Source organism: Protopterus annectens, chromosome 1.part1, assembly GCF_019279795.1.
Source record: "Protopterus annectens isolate FY-2018-M chromosome 1.part1, PAN1.0, whole genome shotgun sequence".
NCBI lineage: Eukaryota > Metazoa > Chordata > Ceratodontiformes > Protopteridae > Protopterus > Protopterus annectens.
In genome coordinates, this window is record NC_056726.1 from 349,307,499 (window position 1) to 349,334,149 (window position 26,651).

The following is a 26,651-nucleotide window of genomic DNA, read 5'->3' on the forward strand; positions in this document are numbered from 1 at the left end:
CCATCAGTCTGACGAGCCTGATCTACAAGGCCATGGAACGTATTATGGAATTTATAAACAAAGACAAACACTGGACCCCACCCAGTTTGGGTTCGTGAAGGGCCGGTCATGTCTCCTGAACCTTATTGACTTCGAATCAGTCTCCAGAGCCGTGTATGAGGGTAAGGCAGTCCACACAGCCTATCTGCACCTCACCAAGGCATTTGCCACCATCCCCCACTCTGGAATCATAGATAAACTTACTAAGCTGGGCATTAATCCCTACATCACTCGATGGGTTGCCAGCTGGCTTACTGACAGAACCCACACACTAAAAGTAGCTGACTCCAAATCCAGGTAAGTGGAGTACCTCTGGGTTCAGTCCTTGGACCTCTCTTGGCATCTACTTCTCTGAAGTACAGGCCAACACTAAGGGACTGTGGCTAACCAAGTTTGCAGATGACTGCAAACTGGGAGCCATTATTGAATCCCCAAATAATGTGGATACTCTACAAAAGGGCCTTACAGAAACAGATGCTTGGTGCCAGAGGCATGGGCTCAAGCTCAATGCCAAGAAATGTATAGTTATTCCCTTTGGGGAAAAAACATGTACCCATGAATTATCACATAGGTGGCAGTACACTAAACACCGAAAGTGTGATGAGACCTCGGGACACAGGTGAACAGTGGTCTCACTTTCAATAACCATATCACCAAAACAGTCAGGAAATCCTTCTATGTGGCACACCTTATCACTAAGGGCTTTTCATCCAGAAAAAAGGAAGTCATTGTCCCACTCTACTCATCCCTCATTAGACTCATTATAGAATACAACGCCCCATTTGGTATGTACCTCTCAAGACATCTGCAACAATTGTAAAGGCCGCAGAAATACTCCATTAAAAGAATCACAGGCCTAAAGCAGATGTCCTATGGTGACCGCCTTAAAAAAAAACTCCAGCTATACGTCGTATATAGTCTACTCCAAGGCGATCTGCTTAACATACAAGTCCATGTCAAACGCAGAGCTGTTGGACATGCTACACTTAAAGTAATCCCAATCTGTCAGAGCCACACGCATCAAGGATCTAAATCTTATCACAATAAACAAAACATGCTGGAGGGATAGGTTCCTGACCCAGACACTCCCCAGACTCTGGAATAGACTGCCCATACATGTCAAGCAGAGCGCCTCTTTGGCCCTCTTCAAAAGCAACCTTGATTGGATGGGAGAAAGGAAATTCACGCCGGGGATCACGTCAGTCGCCCTGCTAGACAGGGGTCCAGGGAAGTAAATAATGTGGGAAGAAATAGCCAGGGAATTGATATGGCTTGGCTTGTATAGGCCCTAGGGCCGATAGCCTAGTACCAACCTATGAACCTATTGTCTTCTGGCTGTGTCTGAAATAGGTGTTTATTCTGTATAAAGTATTGGGTATTTAATTTATTTACTTTTAAAACACTTGTGATACATAATGGTCAGAGTTCAGCTGTCCACCTGTGATAACACTCTGAATTTTAGTGCAGTGTACTTTCTTTGTAAAGGTGTTTGCAGAAACAATAGTAAATACTGTTGCTTTGATAGAGATGTTTTGGGATAAAAATCAGTTTATAAATTAGTTTTTGATTTTAGTCCATGTTTCAGTAATTAATTGTTCTGTAAGGTCCTGGAGTGTGAAAAGGGAGTTCTGGCAATTCATACTGGGGTCAAGTCATCCGAGTATTGTAGGATAGCTTTTTGTAGCCGTGTAGAAGTCCTTGATGAATGTTAAAGGGTGGGGCCTAGTACAGATCCTTTGTGGGGCACAGTATAGATCCTTGTGGAGGCACCAGTAGTTACTGACATAGAAGTTTTTTCCATTTCACTTCAGTGTTGGTCAATGGTTCTGTAACTACCTCACAAATGAGTTGTGAATGGTTAAGCCCCGATGAGAGTTTATGTAAGAATCTCTGAAAGACTGGTGTCCAAATCTTGTCTAGGAAGATGGAAACTAGGTTTCCTGCATTTCCATTAGTGTTAACAGGATTAACAAAATTCAACAAAGCTGTAGATGTACTGTGATGACAGAATCCATGATGGGTTGAAGACTGAAGCTGGTTATGTATTAGATGGTTCAGAAGTTGCATATCACTAAATTTTTTGCAATATCTTTGGTAGGGGAGAAAAAATGGCATTTGGCCTGTAGTTTGATCTGTATTGATTCTGCCCTTGTACATTGAAGTATTGAATGACTTTTTTTTTTTTCTCCATAGCAAGGGGACTTGAACCATATCAGAAAACAATGCATCAGAACTGAGTCTGTATATGCAATAGCTGCTGTTTGAGATATTCGCCACGTTGATTGTCCAAAGCAGTTATAGTAGGCTTTAAGCTTGGGATTTTTTTATGGTATCTGTAGGAACTGATTGGAAAGTGAAATACTGAATGAGTCAAAGAAACTTTTATCAAAGAAACTTTGTCATTTAGGAAACACAAGTGAAACTTAAACAAAATTTCAAGTTTCAGCTCTTTTACAGGAGAAAACAAATACAAAAAGACAGACATGATAGTTATTGAAGAATAAACAAATAACTATGGTACAAAACTAAATGTCTACGTAGCTGTCGCACATGCTTGTACACTATTTATTACATTGGACAACACTGATTATCAAGTAATTAACACATGAAAAGTACACTATACACAGAGGTGAGATTGGGTGATGTTGCACATAAGGAAGTGACTGGAATTGCACTTAAATGGGAATATATTAATTTTAGCATGCAATAACATGCAATAAATAGAATTACTGTATGGTGAGGGAAAAAAAGAATGAGCGCATAACTAGTTTTAATACATCCACATTTATGTCTGCATTAATGAGTCTTATTGCAGTTGGATAAAAACTGTTCATGAATCTGGAGGTCCTGCAGCTGATACTCCGTAACCTTCTAACAGAAGCAATATTAGTGAACCTCACCCAACGTATTTTTGAAGTGTCAACCAGTATTTTGCGGGACCTCTTTTTACATCTCGGTTCAAAGAGGTCCTGTAAGGTAGGAAGACTAGTGCCCATGATCTTTTCTGCTGTTCTTGTTCTTTGCAGCTTCTTCCTTTTGGCCATTGTGCTTTTACCGAACCATGCAGTGCAGTTGCTGGTGATAATGCTCTTGATGGCTCCTCTGTAGAAGGTAATCGGAGCATTCATAGGTTTGGTTTTTCTCAGCCTTCCTAGGAAGTGTAGTTGCTGGTGGGCTTTTTTAATTAGCTGGCCTGTGCTTTTACTCCAAGAAGGATCCTCTGTATGTATGTACCCCCAGGAACTTTGTAGTTTGGACTCTCTCCACTTCTTCACCATTGATCTTGAGGGGCAGGTGCACGGCAGAGCTATTTCTGAAGTCAATTTCTTTTGTTTTATTGTGTAAGGTTGAGTAGGGACATGAAGAGTTCAGTCACCTGGTTAGTCAGTGACTCTACTGTCTGTATAAAGTGGGTATTGACTTGGTTGGCTATGGTATTTCATTTTTTGTTTGGGTGTGTAGCTTGTCCTGGATTTGTTTATTGATTTGAGGACTAGCAGTTTTTGATTTGGTATATGTTGGTTGAGTAATATGTTTTCTTATCTTTCATGGTATGTTATGTTGGGTTTCTTAGTTGTCTATTTGCCAATAAAGTAGGAGCTGTTTTACTTTTTGTCCAGATCTACCAGGTTTTATCTTCATTTGCTAAGGATGAGATCACTCAACAGAGCAGAAAAAGGCAAATTCCACTATTGGCGAAGTTAGTTTTGCTGAGTAGCATTCACACATTTTATGTTCAGCAAAACTAACTTCACCAATTTGACATGTTCCCCCATTAGGAACCTTGCACCAGACAAATATAACTATAGAGTGGTAGTTGTGCGTCTGAGGTTGAATGACTTTGGGTAGAAATCCCTGTGGGAGATGCAGAGAGACCTTTCCAAGCTCTGTCTCACAAATGTAGGCAAGACCCTGATACTGAGCAGAATCTTCTGTAATCCCCTAATGATGTGGTGCAAAGAAAAGGCTATTGGCTTCATAAATTGGCTAAATAAGTGGTGTCATTCTAGGTGAGATCCAGTATGTCAGCATGGAAAAAGGTGCATGACCATTTTAGTTGTTTTTCAAGGAATGGTCTGTAGCTTTTTTTTTTTTTTTTTTTTTTCCAAAGGTTTCTAAATAGCTAAAATTCTTTTTGCCCCATAGTACCAATTTTAAGACAAAGTTCAGTTAATGAACATTCCAGTGTAGCAAATATACCTGTATCAAAACAGGATGAAATTATGGTGGCTTTGTTCATTGCCAGAAATCTAAACCACAAGCTCTCTGACCCTGAGGTAGCCATATTATGAGTAATCATTGAAACATAGTTTAAATGCCCAGAAAGCACCATCTCCATACTTGGGTTTGGAATGCAGTTCACCAGACAAATCAAACTGGAAAGAAACCAGAGATTCCTAAGGTACCAGAAAAGACTTAAAGCACTGTCCCTCTTTGGTGTCTTATAGGCTCTTCAGATGAGATCTGTGTCTTGCCTTCTGAGCAATTAGAAACCTAGTAGTCCAGGATCTCTTATAGATTCATAGTTGTGTACTAGGCTAATGGCCTTGGAGCCTTTACAAGCCTAGCCCATAGGATTACCCTGGCATCATGCCACCTGACCTTAGTTCCCAGTGCCTCTGTCAAGTAGAGCCACTGGGGTGATTCCCGCAGTGAATTTTCTATTTCCCATCCACTCATCAAGATTACGCTTGTAGAGGGCCAGTGAGGTACTCTATTTGACATGTATGGGAAGTCTATTCCATAGCATGGGCAGTCTCTGGGTTATGAACCTGTCTTTCCAGCATGTTCTGTTGATTGTGGTAATGAGGGTGAGGTCTCTGGAGCGTCTGGTGTGGAGGGATTGGGATTTCTTTATATGTAACATTTCTAATAGAGCTGGGTCACACATGGCCTTGTAAGTCAAGTAGAGATCACCTCTAAGTAGGCAATATGAGACTGAGAATAGTTGGGACTTATTTGAGTCTGTCCATATAGGACAAGTGTTTAAGGGCTACAACCATCTTTCTGAGGTACTTTGTGGCCTCTCCAGTTGTTGCAGGTATCTAGTGAGGTACATGCCAAATGGGGCATTGTACTCTGATTGGCCTAATGGAAGAATGGAGGGAGACAATTACATCTTTCTTCCTGGATGCAAAACCCTTAGTAATGAGATGTGCCACATGGAAGGACTTTCTGATCACAGTGGCAATGTGGTGGTCGAAAGAGGTTGCTGTCAGACTGTGTTTCCAGATCTCTTATAACTCCTTCTGTGTTCAGTGGACTACCATTGATGTGGTAATTGATGGGAACCAGGTTTTTCCAAAAGGAAGTGACACATTTTTTGGCATTGAGCTTAAGGCCATGGTTCTGACACCAGTAGTCTGTCTCTGTGAGGCCTTGTAGGATGTCACCATCACTTTGGGAGTTGATAATAGCTCCCAACTTGAAATTGTCTGCGAATATTGTCGGCCAGTTTTCCTTCTTGTTGGCCTGGACTTCAGAGAAGTAGATACCAAACAGGAGAGGACCCAGGACTGAACACTGTGGGAATCCACTCGTGACTGGTTGGCAGTCTGACTTGGAGTCACCTGCTTTCACACTGTGGGTTCTATCTGTGAGCCAGTTTGCAACCCCCCCCCTAGTGATAGGGGTTGATGCCTAGCTTATTGAGTTTTTCTATGATTCCTGGGTGGGGAATGGTATCAAAGGGATTGGCCAGATCAAGGTAGGCTGTGTGAACCATCTTGCCTTTATCCACAGCTCTGGTGACTGACTCAAAGAAGTCGACCAAGTTGAGCAGGCATGATCTACCCTTCACAAAACCAAACTGTGTAGGATCCAGAGTTTGGAGATTCCCTATATCCTTGTTTATTAGGTCCATGATGATGCATTCCATAGCTTTGCATATCGGACTCATTAGGCTAATGGGGTGATGGTTCCCAGGGTCTGTAGTCGCTCCTCCTTTGTGGAGAGGGATGACTAGCAGTGTGCCATTTGGTAGGGACAAAGCCTGAGGTGAGGCTGTGATTGAACAGGGCACACAAGTGAGGTGTCAGTTCACATAGAACACCTCCAGGGTATTGTCCGGACCCATATAAGCTGTATTCTTGGCCTTGGACAGTGCTGTTTTAACCTGTGCAGAAGTAATACTGGGTGTCTGGCAGTCTACTGTTAATGTGATGGGTCCTTTGGGAGGGGAGAGAGGGGTAAAGTTGGCACTGAATCTGTCTGCCAGTATATTGTTAATATCTGTTGGCTCTGTATAGGAGGTACCATTGTGCAGTAGCTCAGAGCAAAACTGGGAAATGCTATGGAGATTCTTTGCATAACTATAGAAGGCCTTGTGGCTAACTATAGAAGGCCTGCTGACTTTACTATCTGCTGCAATTCTGTTTTCATAGCTAGCTTTAGAGGATTTGATGAGGAATCTTAACTTTTTGTTGAGGCTAAGGAAGATTTTCCAGTGTTGAGAGCTCACCTTATTCTGCATCAGTTTCCTCCTCCTCCTCCTGTTGTAGAGTTATGGCAGGGGACCACCAGATTGGCTTCCTATTTTTGGAGGAGAGCATCTTGGTTCTGTTGGGTATGGCTAGATCCTTGCATTTGTGTACGTGTCCGTACAGTGCATTGGTGTATGATTCGGCAGTCATGCAACTGTTCTCCCTTTGCAAGGGTGCAGTGAAGTTAGCCACCTCTGTTTTTTGGAGCCCAAAGTAAGCTTTGGTGAAGTTTTTCGTGGTGGTTACCTTTGTGGGGGGGGTGGGAGGGATGTGGTTTTCCAAGGTGATTAGTTTTGGATCTAACCAGGGGGGAGTTGACTTGGTGTAGAGCAACGGTCGCACATGTTACTAATGACCAGGTCAAGGATGTTGCTTCCTCTAGTGGGGGTAAGAACGAGCTAGTCCTGGGCATTAGAATTAATGAATTCTAATGCAAAGGTTGGGCAAGTGTATTGGTACATGAGTAGTTTTCACAGTTAATGGAGGGGTAGTTGAAGTCACCCAGTATGAGAGTGTTAGGTTGGACCCTAATATTCTCCTCCAGGGTGTTTAGGAGTGTGGAGTGCGAGTCTTGGGACATGGTTGGGGACCTATAGCAGGCTACAACCTGAATTGTTGTCTTACCCGATATTAGCTGCACTTGAAGTATCTGTGTTATGTTGGGCTACCAGTCTGGAGGTGTGCGCATCCTTTATGAATATGGAAACACCACCACCTTTGGAGCTTCGGTCCAAGTTCTGGCGCTGAAAGGTGAGGAATGAGTTATGGACTGGTAGTGCAGGGGTGCTTTCTGCTGCCTTGAACCAGGACTCTGTTGCAGCACAAATGTCTATGTTCCCCATTTTAAGGCGTGCTTTGAGCAAGTGCATTTTGAAATTGTCTACTAGCATCGGGCAGCATGACTTTCAGATTGCATTTGTTTGTAGCTGTTACGGTGGTAATTTGGTCTTTTGAACACCGTCTAAAAGGCACTATAGGGGGTGGCAAGAGCCTTGGCAGGATCCAGAAGCCCAGGGATGACCGATGCAGGCCATCTCTGACAAAGCATCGAGGTCTGTCAATCATGTCATCCCAGGCAGATAATGGATCCCTTTAGAATGACACCAGAAACCTAACCAATTGTTGAAATCAGTCATTTTCTGTTTGTACTGTGGTATCCTTCTGGGTGATGGTAGGATGTTGCTCAAGGCTAGGGACATACCCGCCTGGGCTACATAATCGGACCTCCTCCATGTCTCTACATGTAGTCTAGGGAGGTACATCTCATGGCATTCACAGCCACATGTACAATGACCGAGTTGTATTTGTATCTGTTGAGGGACCTGAGTGCATGCATTATGTGGTGGATCCTGTTACCTGAGAGGGAGCTGACTGTTACTTTCTTCTTATTCAACTTTCTTCTTATTCAACATAGTGAGTGGGACATCAATGTGTTTCACTATTGAGTCACCTATGACTAGTGTGTTGGGCATGCTGTTTTGCCTTGGGGGCTTTGAGTGACATGCTGTTTAGGAGAGTTGTCTCGTGATTAGTGTTGTGGTGGTAGAGTGTGTTTATGCCTTGTTGATCTCTGCTGTTAGGATAGATTTTTATTGAGAGCCTCCACAAAGGTGGGGGTGTGGTTTGTGTTTTTATGTGAAGGCAGTGCTGGTGTGTGTTTTGGAGGGCTGTGTTCCATGTGGTGTGGTGCAAGTGTTGACCTTCTCCTCTAGCCCAGCTTTTCTGGTCTTGGCTGGAGAGTGCGTGGCTTCCAATTTGGATATATAAGTGCATCTCTCGCAAGTCTGTGTGTTGGGAGGCAAGAGGAAAGGGTTGTCTGTGTACATGAAGCAGTTGCTACATTGCCTCAGGATGCCCAAGTTCACCAGGTTAATAGGAGAAAGCACAGGGAACTGACCTTTAGACATGCCTGGAGGGGTGGGCATTAAGTACTGAAACTGTGTACTTGTAGAATGTTTAGCGCTGGTAGCACTTTTGTGTGCTACAAAAGTTCATACAAGTTCCACAAACAGTTCTACAGATAGCAGAAACAGAGCTATAGACTGCCTCTCCATGTCAAGCAGAGTGCCTCACTAGCCATCTTTAACAGGAACCTGGACGACTGGATGGGAAACAGAAAATACACCCCTGGAACCCACCTGTGTCCCTGCTGAACAGGGGAAACAGGTGCTGACTTTTTGGGAACATGGGCAAAATTCTTGGCTAGGCTTCTAAGGGTCTCCAGTCCAATAGCCTAGTGTCAGCCTATAGCCATGGGAGGGTTGGCTTTGACTTTTATTCTGATTAGGGATATTGTGTTTAAAAGATCTAGGAAGTCTTGACTGAACTATGAGACAGCATCATCTGAGGACAATTATGAATTTTTTCCACTAAAGTGTCTTCATGAAAATTATCATATTTTCTTACCAGGCTGTAATGTGTTTGGGACTTCTGCTTTGGTCCCTTTTATAGTATAGATTGGCAAGTGATCATTTAGGCTGTCTGACGGTTCCATGGGATAGTATTGTTCATAGGCTGGTACTAGGCTATCGGCCCTAGGGCCTGTACAAGCCTAGCCAGACAATTCCCCGGATATTTCTTCCCACAATATTTACTTCCCTGGACCCCTGTCTAGCAGGGTGATTGATGTGATCCCGGGGTGAATTTTTCCCATCTCCCATCCAATCGTCAAGGTTCCTTTTGAAGAGGTCCAAGGAGGCGCTATGCTTGACATGTATGGGCAGTCTATTCCAGAGTATGGGGAGTCTCTGGGTCAGGAACCTATCCCTCCAGCATGTTTTGCTCATTGTGATGGCAAGATTTAGATCCCTGGAGCATGTGGCTCTGAGGGATTGGGGTTTATTTTAAGTGGAGCATGTCCAACAGCTCAGGGTTTGACATTGCCTTGTATGTTAAGCAGAGATCAAAAAAGATCGCCTCTGAGTAGACTATATGCCACAGAGTATAGCTGGAGTTTTTTTAGACTGTCAGCATAGGGCATCTGCTTTAGGCATGTGATTCTTTTAGTGAGGTATTTCTGCACCTTTTCAGCTCTTGCAGGTGTCTTTAGAGGTACATACCAAATGGGCGTTTTACTCTATAATGGGTCTAATGAGGGATGAGTACAGTGGGACAATGACCTCCTTTTTCCTGAATGAAAAGCCCTTCTTGATGAGGTGTGCCACATAGGATTTCCTGACTGTGTTGTGGTGACGTGGTTATCGAAGGTGAGACCACTGTCCACCTGTGTCCCGAAGTCTCTCATCACACTTTCGGTGTTTAGTGTACTGCCACCTATGTGATGATTCATGGGTACATGTTTTTTTCCCAAAGGGGATAACTATACATGTCTTGGCATTAAGCTTGAGCCCATGGCTCTGGCACAAAGCATCTGTTTCTGTAAGGCCCTTTTGTAGAATATCCACATCATTTGGGGATTCAATAATGGCTCCCAGTTTACAGTCATCTATAATTTAGTAATGTTGGCCTGTACTTCAGAGAAGTAGATGCCAAACAGCGGTCCAAGGACTGAACCTTGAGGTACTCCACTTGTCTGGAGCTGGTTTTGGAGTCTGCTACTTTTACAGTCTGGGTTCTGTCAGTAAGCCAGTTGGCAACCCATTGAGTGACGTAGGGATTTATGCCCAGCTTAGTAAGTTTATCTATGATTCCAGAGTGGGGGATGGTGTTGAAGACCTTGGCGAGGTCTAGATAGGCTTTGTGGACTGCCTTACCCTCGTCCACAGCTCTGGTGACAGATTCAAAGAAGTCAATCGGGATCAGGAGACGAGATCAAACCTTCACAAACCCAAGCTGGGTGGGGTCCAGTGTTTGAAAGTTGCCAATGTCTTTGTTTATAAGTTCCATGATAATGTGTTCCATGTCCTTGCAGATCAGGCTCGTCAGACTGATGGGATGGTAGTTCCTGGGATCCAAGGTGGATCCCCCTTGTGGAATGGGATAACTATAGCTGTGTGCCACTCAGTGGGCACAAAGCCTGAGGTGAGGCTATGATTAAACATGACACTTAGGTGAGGTGCCAGTTATTTTGTAGTTCATGTAGTACACAGCCCGGGATGTCATCTGGTCCCATGGATGCTGTATTCTTGGCTTTGGAGAGTGCTACCTGTGTGGCCGTTCTTACTGGAATTTGGCAATCTTCCAGTATTGAGATGGGCCCTTTAGGGGGTGAGAGGAGGGTGAAGTTGGCACTAAATCGATCTGCCAGGATATTTGCAATATCCTTGATCAGTATATTTAATGCCATTATGTTGTAGCTCGGAGCAGATCTGAGCATTGCCATTTAGATTCTTGACATAACTAGAGAATGCCTTGTGGTTGTCTTTGGAATCTTTGGCAATTTTATTTTCGTAACTAGCTTTGGAGGATTTCGAGGTATTTCAGCTTTTTACTGAGGCTAGTAAGGGATTTTTTGCATCCTGGGATTTTCCTCTTTTCTGCAACAGTTTCTTCCTTCTGTTGTATAGTTAGTTTATGGCGTGGGACCACCAGATTGGCTTCCTTATTTTGGAGGAGAGTGTCTTGGTTCTATTTGGGATGGCACAATTCATGCCAGAGTGGATGTGCTCGTACAGTGCCTTGGTGTAGGATTCAGTAGTCTAACTTTTAGATCCCGTCTGCATGGGTGTTATGAAGTTTGTCACTTCTGACTTTAGTGGCATGAAGTTGGCTTTGGAGAAGTTTTTTTACAGAGGTTTCCTTACTGGGATTGGGGGTGGGATGTGGATGTTGAGGCTGATTTGCTTATGGTCAGACTTGACCGATGAGGGGGGTGACCACTGGTGTGGAGCATCTAACTCCCATGTTGGTAATGACCAGGTCTAGGATATTGGAGCTCCTGGTGGGACAATGGATTAGTTGATCCAGGGCATTGGAATTTATGAATTCCATGAACAGTTGGGAAAAGGTGTTGGTACCAGAGTAGTTTTCAGTTAATGGCAGGGTAGTTGAAATCACCCAGTATTAGGGTGTTTGGTTGTATCTTAATATTTTCCAGTATGTTTAGAAAGGTGTAGTGAGAATTTTGGGGCATGGTGGGGGATCTGTAGCAAGCTACAACTTGGATTGCAGTCTTGCCTAGTGTTAGTTGCACCTGGAGAATTTCAGATTCATTGTGTTGGGCAACTAGCCTGGAGGTATGAATATCATTGGTAAATGTGGACAACTCCTCCAAAGTTTCGGTCTTGGTTTGGTGGCTGAAAAGTGTGGTAAGAGTTGTAGCCTGGTATTGGAGGGGTGCTCTCTGGAATCTTGAACCAGGTCTCCGTTACTGCACAGATATCGATGTTGTCCATTTTTAGCAGTGCCTCAAGAGAGGGTACATTTTGAGGTTTAGATGTCTAGCATTGAATAGCATTACCTTCAGATTTTGCATGCTTGTATCGTTTACAGTGGTGATTTTTGTCCTTTGAACCTTGCCTAAAAAAGGCACTTTTAGCCAGTAACCTGAATCCCAGGGGTGACAGGTGCAGACCATCTCTGGCAAAGCATAGTGGTTTGTCGATCTGAATCCCAGGGGTGACAGGTGCAGACCATCTCTGGCAAAGCATAGTGGTTTGTCGATCATGTCATCCCAGGCAGACCGATACTGGATACCTTTTGACACCAGAAGCTTAGCCAATTGTGGAAGTCATTTTGTCCTTGTACTGTGGTATCATTCTGGGTAAAGGCAGGATGCTACTCAGGGCTAGGGTCATACCTGCCTAGGCCACATGATCTGAGAGCTCTTCCATGTCTCTTCATGTAGTCCAGGGAGGTATGTCTCAAGTCATTCATTCCAACATGGACAATGACAGAGTCTTATTTGTACTTGTGGAGTGACCTTGAGTGCATGCATTATGGGGTGGATCTTGGCACCCGACAGACAGCTGACTAATTTTCTCCTTGCTCAGCCTGGTGAGTGGGACATCAGTGTGCCTGACTATAGAGTCACCTATGAATGAAGTGTTTGGTACTTCTTGCCTTGGGGGCTGCTGGGTGGCACACTGGTGGTGTGAGCTATGACATTTTGGTTGTTTTGTTTCAGCTTTGGAGGTCCTTGTTGCTTGGGCAGGTTAATGTTAAGGGCCTCCGCATATGTGGGTTTAGTGTTGCTCTGTGTGGGTGTTGATGGTGTGGGTTTTGAAGAGCTATGTGTTGTGCAGGTGTTAACCTTCTCCTCTTGACTGTCTTGCACAATCTTGGCTGGAGAGAGCTTTGCTTCCAGTTTGGCTATGTAAGTGCATCTCTCACAGGTTGTAGTGTTGGGTGGTAGGAGGAAAGTCTCATCTGTGTACATGAGGCAGTTGCTGCATTGCCCCAGTATGCCCAGATTCACCAGGTGGACAAGAGAAATCACTGGAAGCTGACCCTTGAACATGCCTGTTTAGGTGCGTCGAGTACAAGAGCGGATGTTGTCAATCTCGCCTTCTTTCTTGCTGGATGGGTTTGGAGCCGAACCTCTGCTCCGACTCGGCCTATACTAAAGCTCGAGAGCTAATTTTACCGGCTTGAGGCAACCCTATATCCCATGATGCTAGGCGGTAACTACCCAGATCTCGTTTGCTGCTTTCGCTAGCGAGGTGCTCTTTTTACCGGCTCACAGGTTAGTGACTTAAGAAAATTCTTAGTTTTCTACTTAGTTTTCCCAAGAATAGTAGGATATATTTCTAAATAGGCTAGTTTTTCTGTTATTTAAAATTTTTAGTTCCTATTTTTATCCCTTATCCCTGTCATACTCCCCACCTTAGGTTAGGCCTTAGGCCCTTCCGTTTTATTCTTTAGTTCTCTCACAGGGATTCTTAGCTGTGTGAGTGTGCCTTTAGTATCCCTCTATCCCCGTGTGTGTGTGGGTGTGTTTTTTTCTAACTTTACAATATGTCGAAAGAGACCAAGGTCTCAGGCTTCAAGAAGTGTGACTCGTGTGGTCAGAAGATGTCGCTGACAGACTGTCACACTTGTGTTTATTGCGTGGGACCCCTGCACCTGTAGGACTCTTGCTGTGTACGCCATGCATTCAGCCCAAGAGTCCTGCAGGAGTGCAGGAATAAGTTGATCCTGAGGGGCTTATTAAAGCCCGAGGGTTCCCTGGCTAAGTCCGCGCCAGGGAAGCCTTCGAAGCCACCTAAACCGTCGGCTCCATGCTCTAAGCCTTTGGATGGTGGCTCACCTTCTGCGACACTATCGGCTGTGGCTGGAGCTGATTCCTCTGTATCGCAGCTGTCTGCATCGGCTCCGGCCGGAGCCGATGCCTCCAAGACTCTATCTTCACAGTCGGCTCCGGCCGGAGCCGACGTGTCTATGGCTCCATCGGCTCCACCAATCTTGATGCCCTCCTCACGCAAGAGGTCCAGATCTCCATCTCTGCAATCTATCCATTTGACTCAGAGGTCACCTTTACTCTCGGAACGGAGCCATCAGAGCCATTCCTCTCTGTCTTCCAGGCTTTCCGACCATGACCTTGAGAGGGTGGTTAGCAGGCTGTTAAAGTCTCTGGCACTGGCCCAAATGCTTCACAGCCTGTCTCATCAGACAGTGGCTTCGTCCATACAACCTACTATTCCTCCTTTGACTCTGCCCCAGTGTCCGGAGCCAGAGCTCCTCGGAGCCATGACCGTTGTGACGTCGGAACCAATACCTCCCCCTTTGGCTCAGTCTGCTCCGATCTCGTCCATGGTGCCTTCCTTGGAGGGTGGTTGGACACTCTCTCGCCGGCTCCGAGGGGGTGAGTGGCATCGGACCCTTGTCCGACCCAGTTCTCCCTCTCGGAGCATTGGCGCTGGTGAGTTCGGCCCCGACATCGGCTTGGGAGCCATCTCTGTCGGTGCCGGCTGGGGTTCCTAGTTCTTCGGAGCGGGAGCCCTCTGGCCTGCCTGATAGGGGTGCCTTCGAGGTCATGAGGAGCGTACTGACCCCAGTGCCTGCTCTACGGTCAGCTCCAGCTCCTCCCACTGTAGTGCCTGCTGAGGTCTCTTCCCACTCTCTCGCCCCCGGCCGTAGAGATCCAACGCCTCCGGTTTCCCCATTGGGAATATCCTCCTCTTCCGAGGTTTCTCCTGATCAGTCAGCTGAACCCCCGCGTAAGAGGAAGCATGCGGACTTCCCTGAGTCCGTCACATCTGATACCGACTTGGATGAGTCGGAAGGATCCCCAAGGTCCCCCTCTGAGGATGTCTCCTTCTCTGACATCCTTGAAATCCTTAAACAGAGGGGGAACTGGTCTTCCCTTAATCCTTCCGAAGAAGAGTCTGTTTACCTGGAGGCTTTTGGTTCTCAACCCTCCACCTCCTGGGTGTCTCCGCCCTTCTTCCCCCTTATGGAAGTGGTGGCGCAGAAGGCGTGGACGGCCCCTGATTCGATGGAACCCACCCCACGGAGGCCTTCCAAATTTATAACAGCCCCTACAGATAAGCAATCTTTATCTAAAGGTGTCCCAGTTGATGCCATGGTGGTGGCAGCCACCAAGAAGGAACTGGCTGATCCTTCAGTGCCTATCCTATCTGCCTAACAAGGAATCTAGGACAATGGATAGGTACGGCAAGCGGATGTTCTCCTCAGCGACCTTTGCCATGCGGTCGCTGAATTACTTATGTCACTTCACCCGTCTTCAAAGAGACATTCTCAAAGAACTGGGTGAGGTTCTACAGGATCCATCAGCTGCTGGGTCTCAGGACAAAATTAACTCACAGCTAGGAACCCTGAATTCCATTGTCAACTCCTCCATGCGGCTCATTTCCTGTGCAGCCGATGGAGCGAGTAGGGCCGCAGGCACAGGTGTGGCTTTAAGGCGTCATGCCTGGATGCGGCTTTGCAATTTTGCAGACCCCTTCAAGGCGTCCTTCACTAACTCCCCCTTTGATGGTTCAGCGTTGTTTGGACCTCAAGTGAAAGATACTTTGACCAGATGTGAACAAGATGGCAAGACTTTTTGCCGTAGGAGTCTATTTTTCAACCCCATTTAGACCATATCCTAAAGGCCAAAAGGGTAGAAAAATGTGGTTCCGCAAATCACAAGGAGTCACGCCTGACACAAGAGGTCAGTTCCCCCCTAGAGGCAGAGGGGGGAACAACAACAGAAGATGCCGTCCAAGAGGCAGAGGGGGTCCGCAGAATCAGGGTAGCAGAGAAACCCTCTCTGACAAACCCTTCTAGCATCCCTGAAGTGCTGCCCGACTGTCCACCTTCGGAGGCAGTCGGGGGAAGATTATCACTGTACCCACAAGCATGGCTCTCCCTCACTCAAGACAAATGGGTGCAGTCGATTATATCAGAGGGTTACAAAATCCCCTTTATCCAAACCCCAACGATTCAAATGGGGTCTCTTCCAGACGTTCCACCCAGTCTTAAGGGAACAAGCAGCACTAGAAATATCAAAGCTGCTAAAAGAGAGCCATCCAACCAGTCCCAGCAGACCAACTAGGATCCGGAGTCTACTCAAAGTTCTTTTTGGTACCAAAAAAAACAGGGGACTGGAGGCCAATATTGGATCTCAGCAAACTAAACAAGTTTGTAAAAAGAACGAGGTTCCGGATGGTCACGCTACAGTCCATTCTAACCCTTCTGGGCAAGGACAATTGGATGTGCTCAGTGGACCTTCAGGATGCGTACTATCACATCAAAATACACAGGCACTCCAGAAGGTTTTTCCACTTCCGGCTGGGGGCCAGTCAGTACCAGTTCAGAGCCCTGCCCTTTGGTCTTACTACAGTCCCCCCCGAGTGTTCACCAAATGTATGGCAGTGATTAGGCTCACCTGAGACGTCAAGGATTCCAGGTGTTGCCATACCTAGGCAACTGGCTCCTCACTGCCACCACCAAGCGTCAACTTCTAGCCAGAGACTACACTATTCACATTTGCAAAGAGCTAGGTATCTCTAAATTTTGAAAAGTCTGCCTTGTCAGTCTATTACCTTCATAGGCACCACCTTGGACACCGTTCAGCTCTCAGCAAAGTTAACAGAGCAGAGGGTCTTAGATATTCAAAATCATGTTCACGTCCTCCTTCAGAGCAACAAAATTCAGGCCTGGTATGTTCTGAAAGTATTAGGTCTCATGGCGGCAGCCATCATGCTTCCCCTGCACGCTTTTACATGCGGCTTCTTTAGTGGATGCTTTTCTCCCAGTGGTCCTTCCAACAGCTCCCTATGACACACAAGATCTTAATAACTCTATCTTGCAAAAAACATCTGTCTTGGTGGATGTTCTCCCCTCAAGTCCATCAGGGCAGACCTTTTACCCCCCCCCCCTGTCGCCACGTCACACATCGGATGCCTCCCTGATTGGGTGGGGGTGGGGCATTTTCAGGGCAGGACAGTCCATGGCAACCTTTTGAATGCCACTTGCACATAAACGTCCTGGAGATGAGAGCAGTGCTTTTGACGTTGCAAGCCCTCCAAGACTCTCTTCCCCTGGGGACTATTGCAATTCAAATGGACAATATGCCCGTTGTATGGTATATCAACAAGCAGGGCGGAACCAAGTCCTATCCCCTGTGTCGAGAAGCACTCAGACTCTGGCAATGGGCGATCTCTTCTCTCTTCTCAGCGGTTTCTGATAGCAATGCATATCCCCGGGAAGTCAAACGTCATAGCGGACAGGCTGAGCAGAGCTATTCCCATGCCCCACAATGGATCTCTCAAGCAATCGGTGACAGAAGAAATTTTTCAGAAGTGGGGGTTTCCTTGCTGCGATCTTTTTGCAACACTACAAAACAGCAAGTGCCTCGACGACTTCACTCTCTTCCCCCTTCCAGGTCATCCCCCCCAGAGACGCTGTACTCCACGATTGGCCTCTGGGACTTCTATACGCTTTTCCCCCCTTTCCATTAATCACACAGATAATTCAGAAAGCTACCACCTTGAGAGCCAAGATGATTCTCATTGCCCTCGACAGATATGGTTCCCTTTCCTGCATAGTTATCTTTTGGAGCAGCCTTGGCATCTGGATCCAGTGCCAGATCTTTTGGCCCATCAGTCAGGGCAGCTGCACCAATCCCTCCAGTCTCTCAACCTCACAGCTTGGTTGCTCCACTTCCATCCCTCGACAGATATGGTTCCCTTTCCTGCATCATTATCTTTTGGAGCAGCCTTGGCATCTGGATCCAGTGCCAGATCTTCTGGCCCATCAGTCAAGGCAGCTGCACCAATCCCTCCAGTCTCTCAACCTCACAGCTTGGTTGCTCCACTTCCATCCCTAGCCAGGCTTCCAATGATTTCAAATTCTGTCCGGGATTTTATCGTAGCTTCCCTTAAGTCTTCCACCAGAAGGATCTATGCTAGTAAGTGGCAATGTTTTTCCTTCTGGGCAAGGGCTAGGAATATAGATCCCTTCACTGCTCCAATACACTCTGTCTTGGATTTCCTAGCTGAAATTTTTCATTCAGTGTCTTCTTCCTCTACAGTAAAAGTTCAGTTAGCAGCCATTTCAAATTTTCACATAGGCCTGTCGGACTCCAGTATTATGTCCCATAAGCTTTGCAAGGCATTCCTCAGAGGTATCTTTTTACTCAAGCCCCCGATCAAAGACCCCCACCACAGTGGGATTTAAACTTAGTTTTAGCATGCTTGATTCCCACCCCCCCTTTGAACCTGCGGCTTCCTGTTCATTGAAGTTACTTTCCTGGAAGACACTCTCTTCCTAGTAGCTATTACATCTGCTAGGAGAGTATCTGAACTTCATGCCCTTTGCATTCGTCCTCCTTTAGTTTTCCACAAAGACAGAGTTTCTCTAAGAACTAACCCGTCTTTTTTACTCAAGGCGGCTTCTCAGGCAAATTTAAATCAATCTATTGATCTTCCAGTTTTCTTCCCTAATCATTCAAACAGGGTGGAGCAAAAACTGCATTGCCTGGACGTTCGTCAGCTCCGCTACTATCTGGACAGAACTAAACAAGTCAGGAAATCTGATCAACTCTTTGTCTTATGCAGAAAGTAGAAAGGGCATTCCAGTATCCAAATTAACCCTGTCTTGGTGGCTGTCTTCTGTGACTACCTGTATTTATCAACTCAGAGGTAAAGAATTGCTTTCTAGGCCAGAAGCCCATTCAACCAGAGTGTTAGCTACATTAGCAGCCTTTCAGGCTAGATTGCCAATAGACACCATCTGTGCGTCAGCCACATGGGGGCCTCTCCTCATACCTTTGTTGCACATTACAAATTGGACATGGCCTCCAAGGGCAAATTTTGGTTCCACCGTTCTCAAGAGTCTGTTCCAATGAGCCACCCAGGATAAAGGTGCTAGGGACGCGGTCCCATCCAGCAAGAATGAAGGCGAGATTGACAACTTAACATTGAGAAGTTATGTATCTACCATAATGTTCCATGTTAGTTGTCTTCTCGCTTCTTTCTTGCCCCCCCTATCCCCCTAGCCTGGACAGACCGAGAGGTTTTCCCCTTCTTCTAAAGGACCTTATCTTGCACTATTCCAAGCCCAAACAGTTGGTCCTGGGGTAGTTACAGCTTTAGATAGTGATATTTTGGGAGTTCTTCTTTCTCCTTCTCCACCTCAGTGGGGAGACTGAATCGGCTATTGTTTATCAGCTACCAAACTAGATCTGGGTAGTTACCGCCAAGCATCATGGGATATAGGGTTGCCTCGAGCCGGTAAGATTAGCTCTCTAGCTTTAGTATAGGCAGAGTTGGAGCTGAGGTTCGACTCCGAAACCATCCAGCAAGAAAGAAGGCGAGAGAAGACCACTAACCTAGAACGTTATGGTAGGTACAGAACTAACTCGGTACGTAAAAATCTACTGCCAATCATTAGCGGACCGGAGTTCCGCTGTGGCTACCCCTAACCGGGAAAAGCCGAAAGATACAACAAGAGCGGTTTTCAAGGTACTTTGCAATTTATAGGCTGTTTAGTGCCTACGATTAATTTCTCCTTTTTAACCAGGAGAGTTCAGTGCTTGTATCAGTTTGACGCTTCCTAGTGCTTTCCAGCAGGTTCTAGAGCAAGTGCTAGTCACAGGGGTTCAGATTTTAGTGCTACTACTGAGAAATCGGCTAGTTCTAAGGGAAAATTTGAAGAGCAGACTTTCTGGCACCTGGAATAGTTTAACCGTAGCCCCACAGTGCTGCACGATGTGAAAAATGCACAAACACATGCATTTTTAAGCCAGAAAGTTGAAAGTGATAGAAATCGGCCCAAAGTGGCTAATAAAATTACATTTTCAGAGCTGGAAACCACTCTAGTGTTGGGCAGTACAATGCTCACCACTCCCACTGGTAAGCAGTAGGACGTCCCTCTACCACAGCAAGGTGTGGATAGCTCTGAACACAGAAAATAAAGTCCTGAGACAAGCAAAGCCTGGGATCTGGACTGGCTAGAAAAGGTGGGAAACGAGCAGTCAAGATAGTATTTTATTTGTTTTTTTGGGGGGTTAAAACAGGCTAAACAATGCAATAATACAGTAAATAAACACAGAAAAGGCTAACACACTTGAGTGTGTAGCCCTAAACAGTAAATACAATTAAAACTCTACAAAATTAACAATTTAAAACCTTTCGAATGAAGCTAGGCAAGTGCACAACTGAAAAACGATTTGAGGCAGTAATACAATAGAATAAGTAGCTAGTCTACATATACAGAAAAGCAGCTAAAAAGCACAAACAATTCAGATGCAGTGCAACCTAGAGCATTTGAGTTGTCGTAATATTAAGGCAAATACAGTTTTAATAACTGCACTAAAATATACTCTGTATTTCCAAAATGTTTGAGAAGCACAGTTTAAAAAACCGAAAAAGGAGGAACAGGGAAAGAAACTTAAGCGCGTTGGCCTTCTCAACGGTTCTCTGTATCGGGTAGAATGAGCTAATGACAATAGTCTGGGAGGAGTGTCCCAGATCAAATTTACAGTAGGGGTGGGCAACTGCAAAACCACCAAGTATAACAGCAAGGCACCAACAGGGAGGGAGGGTGGAGAACAATACTAAAGCTAGTAGCCTGCACTCTTTTAGACAGTAAACACTAAAATGTTTATCACAGCAGTGAGCCACAAAATGAAAGTTTTTAAACAGATAAAGGAGCACAGTGAAACTAGCTATAAAGCTTTACAGTATGACGGTAAAAAACCTTATTTCTCAGGCCCTGTAAGGCAGGCAATTTTAGTTTAATCGTGCAGATTAGTTAATAGCAATAAAATACAGTAAAAAGTATGCAGCAGGCAGTAAAAAGTGCTGTATATAAATTGCTAGACTTATTTGGAGAGGATGTCCGGGTCCATTTGAGCATTCATTGTTAGGCTGTGGCTTTGTTCTGTCTGGTTGGTGGGGTTATTGGCTCTGCAGATATGATGCACCAGATGAGCACATCATTCCTTTTCAAGAGCATCCCTCCAAATCTTCCCCCTATCTGTACTTCAGCAAACCATCTCTCCTCCCCTCTTTTACTCCTTCATTTGTCAACTATTGCTGTTTCATCACCATAACCCATGTAAGACCTATTGTGTTCTGTTAAAAATAGCAATAGTATGGATGGCTGTGTACTTAAAAATGAAATGTAGTACTCGCTATTTTGAAAAATGTAAAGACTGTTTTAGATTGCATTTGAAATGTTAGTGTCACCCGTACTGTGTGTACATTAGAGCTTTTCTACCCAGACATCTGCTGAAAATGGGTACTTTGCAGAGTCAAATTCCTAGTAAACCAAAGCAATAAATAATTTGGGCTGACCTTGTACAGATGTATATTTGTTGTATTTTCAAATTTTATGGCTGACCAATTTTATATCCCCAAATATTATGGCTTCATAAGGGATTTTTGAGAAAGCCCAGCAGACAATTTTTCCAGTGTTTTTTAGCATTGCTGTGGTGTGTGTAAATACACACACTCTGTTGTCTTGTGTTTCATTTTAGCATTGGATATGTGGACTGTTCAGGTAGGTAGCAGTTTATCTGCAACAAAAATGCCAGCAAATGCAATGTTGTGTTTTTATGCAGAACTGTATGCCAGTTTTTCCATGAGAGCAAGTATTTTTCATGTGTAGAGCTCTGTTATGGTGCATCATTTTTTATACAATTGTAGTAGTAGTTTATGAATCCCTTCGTGGTTTGCTGATAAGCTAAGAGAAGTTGCTTGATCTTTAAGTGTAATCTATGCAGCCATTGTTTGATTTCATGAGGAACATTTTTTTTCTTTGCAGGGAATGTACAATGCTACAACCCGTCAAGTGGAGGTAGAACTGTTCCCATGTCTTCGACATTTCGGATTAAGGTTCTATGCATACAACCCCTTAGCTGGTATGACTTGTAAATGGTCTATAAATGCACAGTTCCTTGGTACAGGTTATTTTTTCCTTTTAGGCTTAACTGTCATAATGAAGCACTTTGAGGTTATGTTTTGAGGATGGTCACAAACACAAATCAGAAATGTAAATGAACACCGTTACTAGAAATGATCAAAGAATGTAGAGTATATCAGAAGTCCACATCTAAATGGATAGAGAGGACCACACACGGAGTTTACAGTAGAATCTAGAACAGAAGTTGCCATTAAAAAATGAATAATTAGAGCATATAAATATTGCATGAGAACTAAGAATCGGAGAAATAAAGGATTGGGAAGAGAGACTGATGAGCACTTGGCAAAGAAACAATGAGAGGATATATGCATGTCTCCCAAATATACAACAAAATCTAGAGGATTTAGGATTTTTGCTTGGAAATGTTTACATGGATATCTTTATACCCCAAGTAGACTCGAGTATTTTTCTTTGGGTAAGTAGCAAATGTTGGAGGTATAACTGGGAAGAAAGAGGTAATTGGGAACATGTTTTCTGGGAGTGCAGGGAGTTGGACTTTAAGGATTTCCTGCAGGATGCACTGTTGGAAATGCTGAGTGGGCAGATTGGTGTGACAAGGGAGATGATGATTTTTCTGAGTTATGCTACAGAATTGGAATTGCCTAAATGTGGTAAGGCCTTGCTGTCTCTAATTATGGTAGCTGCCAAAAAAGCAATTCCTAGAAAATGGAAATCAAAATCTAAACCAACTATATTAGAAGTAGTGAAATAGAGTAATATAGTAGAGAACTGGAATTGAGATCTTTAGAAAAAGGTAGGAGCAAACTACACATGAGAAAATGGGAATTGTGGTAACAATACATACAAAGGAGGAATAAGGTTTAAAAGAAGGCAGGACTTAAATGAGCTATGTAATGTTTGACCGAAAACGATTAGGTAGACTATTTTTGTTTACATAAATGTATAATTGTTTGTCATAAGTGGTTTAATAAAGATGTTAAGGGGCAGGAATTAACTTATGTAATATTGCTTAGGTTATATGATATATAGCTGTATATGTGAAGCATTGTTTATTTTTAACTTGTTAATACAGTTTGATTACTTTTATGTAACTGTGCCTATGCCACAAGTGATAATTCAATAAAGATGTTTAAAAAAAAAAAACACTACCACGGAAAATATTTTGCCTGTGAGTTGCAAGATAATATTTTCTAGCCAATTATTCTTTATGCCAGCTTATCAGTAGCCACCCCCACGCTGAGAAAGTCAGAAATGTGGAGGTATGAGCTGGAAAGAAGTACAAACTGCTTACTGATGCTGGGATAGTAGTATTGCACATAACATTAAGATGTGGTTAAATTAGTGATTTCTCAATTTTTGGTGTTTGGCGAAGTGTTACATTTGTCTGATTTAGTTCTGTTTTGGCACTTGTCACAGTCATTTGTGTTAAACCACACTACCACATACACACTAACTTACTTTCCTAACTCTTAAGGTATTCATCCCTCTCGCAGCCTTCTAGCTTTAATTCCCTATGTCTTGTTCATTCCTCTGGTATTTAAAAATGGCTGGGGTGCAAGAATCCGCAATAAAAGGTTGTCACTCTCGTGAGGCCTGCAGTTTTGGACCAACTTGTGAGTATGCCTCCACAGGCCAGCACATTTTTATTTACTGTAATGGCAGTAACTCTGCGGCATTCAGCCCACCCAGCATTAAGCTTATTTGAGCCCTTTAATTACTGCTGAAACTAGTGCCAGAGCCACAGCTGGTTTTGCTTTGGTGACTTTCTATCCTGTTTGCATTTTCATATTACTCCTGTCACAGATGTACTATGTCATATAGTCCTTGCTTGTTATACGTTTCTTGTAAAATATTTGCATTGCTGTTCTATATAAGCTATAACAGATTGCTTATGCACTCTGGCCACAGACAGTGGTGTTGGCTAAAAACAGCAATTTTTTATACATTGTTTTCTCGTGTACTGCATTGTATTTGTATTTTCTATGCTGTTATGTTTTTTGTGATTCTTGCATTTATTGTAATTTACTTTTACATGAGATTTGGTTGAAGTTTGTCTGCAAACCGCAGTATATCCCTTTATTCATCCATTTTTTATAACCTACTTTATTCTTTAAACGGTTCTGGAGCAATTTGTGAGCACTGGGCATTGAAGGTGCTGGTCAGTCACACAAACTGTCATCGCAGGCACAACTACATGCAATTTGGAGAATGACTTCACCTACTTCATGTCTTCGCAGGATGGATGAAAAGGAGCATCCATAGAATCCCACGTGGTTACAGGGAGGACATGCAGACCTCTGTAACAAAGGTGGACCATTTACAGTTGCTGGAAACAGACTTACAAGTACTCCCTAGTATCATATGCAAAGCCATGGAAATTATCATTAATGACATAGGAAACATCCAGGCACTGGATCCAACCCAGTTTTGTTTTGTCATGGGCAAGGTCATGCCTATTCTGGTGAACGTCTTTGAGGAAGTCGCCAAAGTAATGGATGAGGGCAAAACTGTTCACACTGCCTAACTTGAGCTGGCCAACAAGGCATTTGACGCACTACCCTACTCTGGCAATGCTGACAAACTCAAGAGTTTATGTATAAACCCTTATGTCATCTTTTTATATAGCCAACTGGTTCACAGACGGGACCCAGGAAGTTAGAACTGGGGAGTTCAGCAATACAAAGGGGCCAGTCACAAACCATGTTCCTCAGGGATTGGTCCTGGTACTGCTCCTTTTGGTATTTACTTTTAAGTCAAGGCCAATGTCATTGGCCCCTGGATGACTAAATTTGCAGATTATTGCAAGTTAGGAGCAGTCATTCCCCACTGACACATGTTCTCCAGGAAGGGCTGCCACAGGTAGCTGTTGTCAGTCCTGGACTAAAACTAAATGCGTAATAGTATCCTTCTGGAAGTCATCCACCCGTAGTAACCAGCATATTGATAATACACATCCAAGAGCTGAGCCTGTGGTCTGACTTGAGGACACACAGTAGACTGTAATCTAGCCTTTGACCATCACTTATGTAGTGAAGAAATCATTCTGTGTTGTCCAACTTGTAAACCGGTGTGGCATCTGGGTCCAGGGAGGTAATTGTTTCACTGTATTAGGTCTGAATACCGATAATTGACTACAATTGCCCTCTTTGGTATGTACCTAACCAGGCACATTCAACAGCTGGAATGTCCACAGATGTTCCTGTCTAAAAGAATACAGGGCATAAGTAACACGTCCTGTGTATACTGCCTCAAGGCCCTGTCCCCCTATGTTCTGTCTCCTACAGGTTGTTGAGGGGAGATCTATTCCTGGCATACAAGGCATTAATGGACCCCACCCTGATGGACCTCCTGCATATGCATATCCAAAAAAACTAACTGCACCGGACTTGGCCTGTTCTAAAGATTTAAACCCTGCCTGTGATATAAATAGGACCTGCTGGAGAGACAGGTATGTGTCCCAGAAAACTACCCCTTCTTTGGAACAGGTGCCCCATTGATGTGAAGCAGAGTTCCTCCCTAATCCAATTCAAGTGTTACTTGGACAGTTGGATGGAGAACAGGAAATTCATTCCTGGTTTGGCACCAGCCTCTTAACAGACACAGCCTGTAAATGGTTAATCTCCCATGCCCTTGCTTACACTTAGGGTACCAGAACTTGTCAGACATTTGGGATACATGGCTAGGCTTAAAAAGGCCTTTGTGGTCTTGGGCCTAGTACACACCTGTGAACCCTGCAGGGAAGGCACTGCAGCCAAGAATCAAACCATAAAACCTACTTAAAGTAATAACAACAGGAAATTTAAGACAGCTGGAGGTTTAAATCCACAACCCCCCCCCAAGCCACCTATGAATGAAGGCATTCCCTTTCTGTCTAGGAAAGACCATCTTCCTTTTAATGGAAGCTTCCCTCACAATCAAGATCCTTTCCCAGACAGAAATGGAAACTACAAGGACCCCCCATCCAGTGTTTGGAAATGCAGGTGCTTTCATTCCTAGCCTTTCATAATGAGATGTCCTGTGTTCACCCACTCTGGTCTCTGCTAGAGCTACCTCTGCCTGCATTAGGTGGGGGGGTTTACTAAAGTATCTCCTGCTCGTTTTTCTCCTTGCAAGTGAAGTGTATACATTTGTTATGAAAAATCAGACCTTTGTAATGCTTTTTGTGGTACCCTGATCAGGACTGGAGACCAGGTTGGGTAGTGCGTCTTCTGCACAGGTTGACAGAATGACACCAGTTAATGTGACAGCTGTCACCATGTCTCTGTTCAGTGCCACTGTCCTACCTTTTTCAGTAGCCTTGTCTGTCACAAGTCTTCTCTGTGTATCCATCTCTTTGCTGGATGCTCTTGTTTCCTGTTGTCATCTTCCTGTCTTTCCCAAATCATCTTTACCAGATTGTTTTCTGCTTTCTTGCACTAACACCTGAACCGCTGTAATCTGTTCTTTGTGGTGGTCTACGCTGATGTATTTTTCTTCATCTGACCCACAGTGTGCATCCTACCACCCATCTCAGGCCCATCAACTCCATCACCCATAGCCTCCTCACCTGCTCTGCCTTCACTGCTTGGGTTTCTGTACCATAAAGAAGCACTGGTTGGATCCTTGTTTTTGTACACCTTAGTACACCTCGTAGAACCACATCATACATCAGGTTCGTTTTTTCAATCTGCTTCAACCTGTTTGCTAATACTAGTTCATTACTGTGAGCAGTGGTCTCAGAGCTGATCCCTGATATGCACCCACACACACACACACCTACTGGGAAATCTCTCTAGTCCAAACACTGTACGTGTATCATTTAACACCACCTTATAATTAAGGTGGCATTTAAGCCCACTGGAACATTCGCTTTCAGCAAAACTGTTTTAGATGCATGTGTTTTTATAATTACTGAAA

The 26,651-nt window shown here is 44.4% G+C and overlaps 1 protein-coding gene across 1 annotated transcript in view; it reads left to right on the forward strand.

Moving 5' to 3' along the window:
- The window catches only part of LOC122804974 (aflatoxin B1 aldehyde reductase member 4-like), a 306,195-nt gene that overhangs the window by 126,660 nt on the left and 152,884 nt on the right, over positions 1–26,651 (forward strand). Inside the window, exon 4 of the mRNA XM_044075223.1 lies at positions 21,636–21,732. Within this exon, the coding sequence (XP_043931158.1) occupies positions 21,636–21,732 (97 nt within the window). The remainder of the gene's footprint in view (positions 1–21,635; positions 21,733–26,651) is intronic.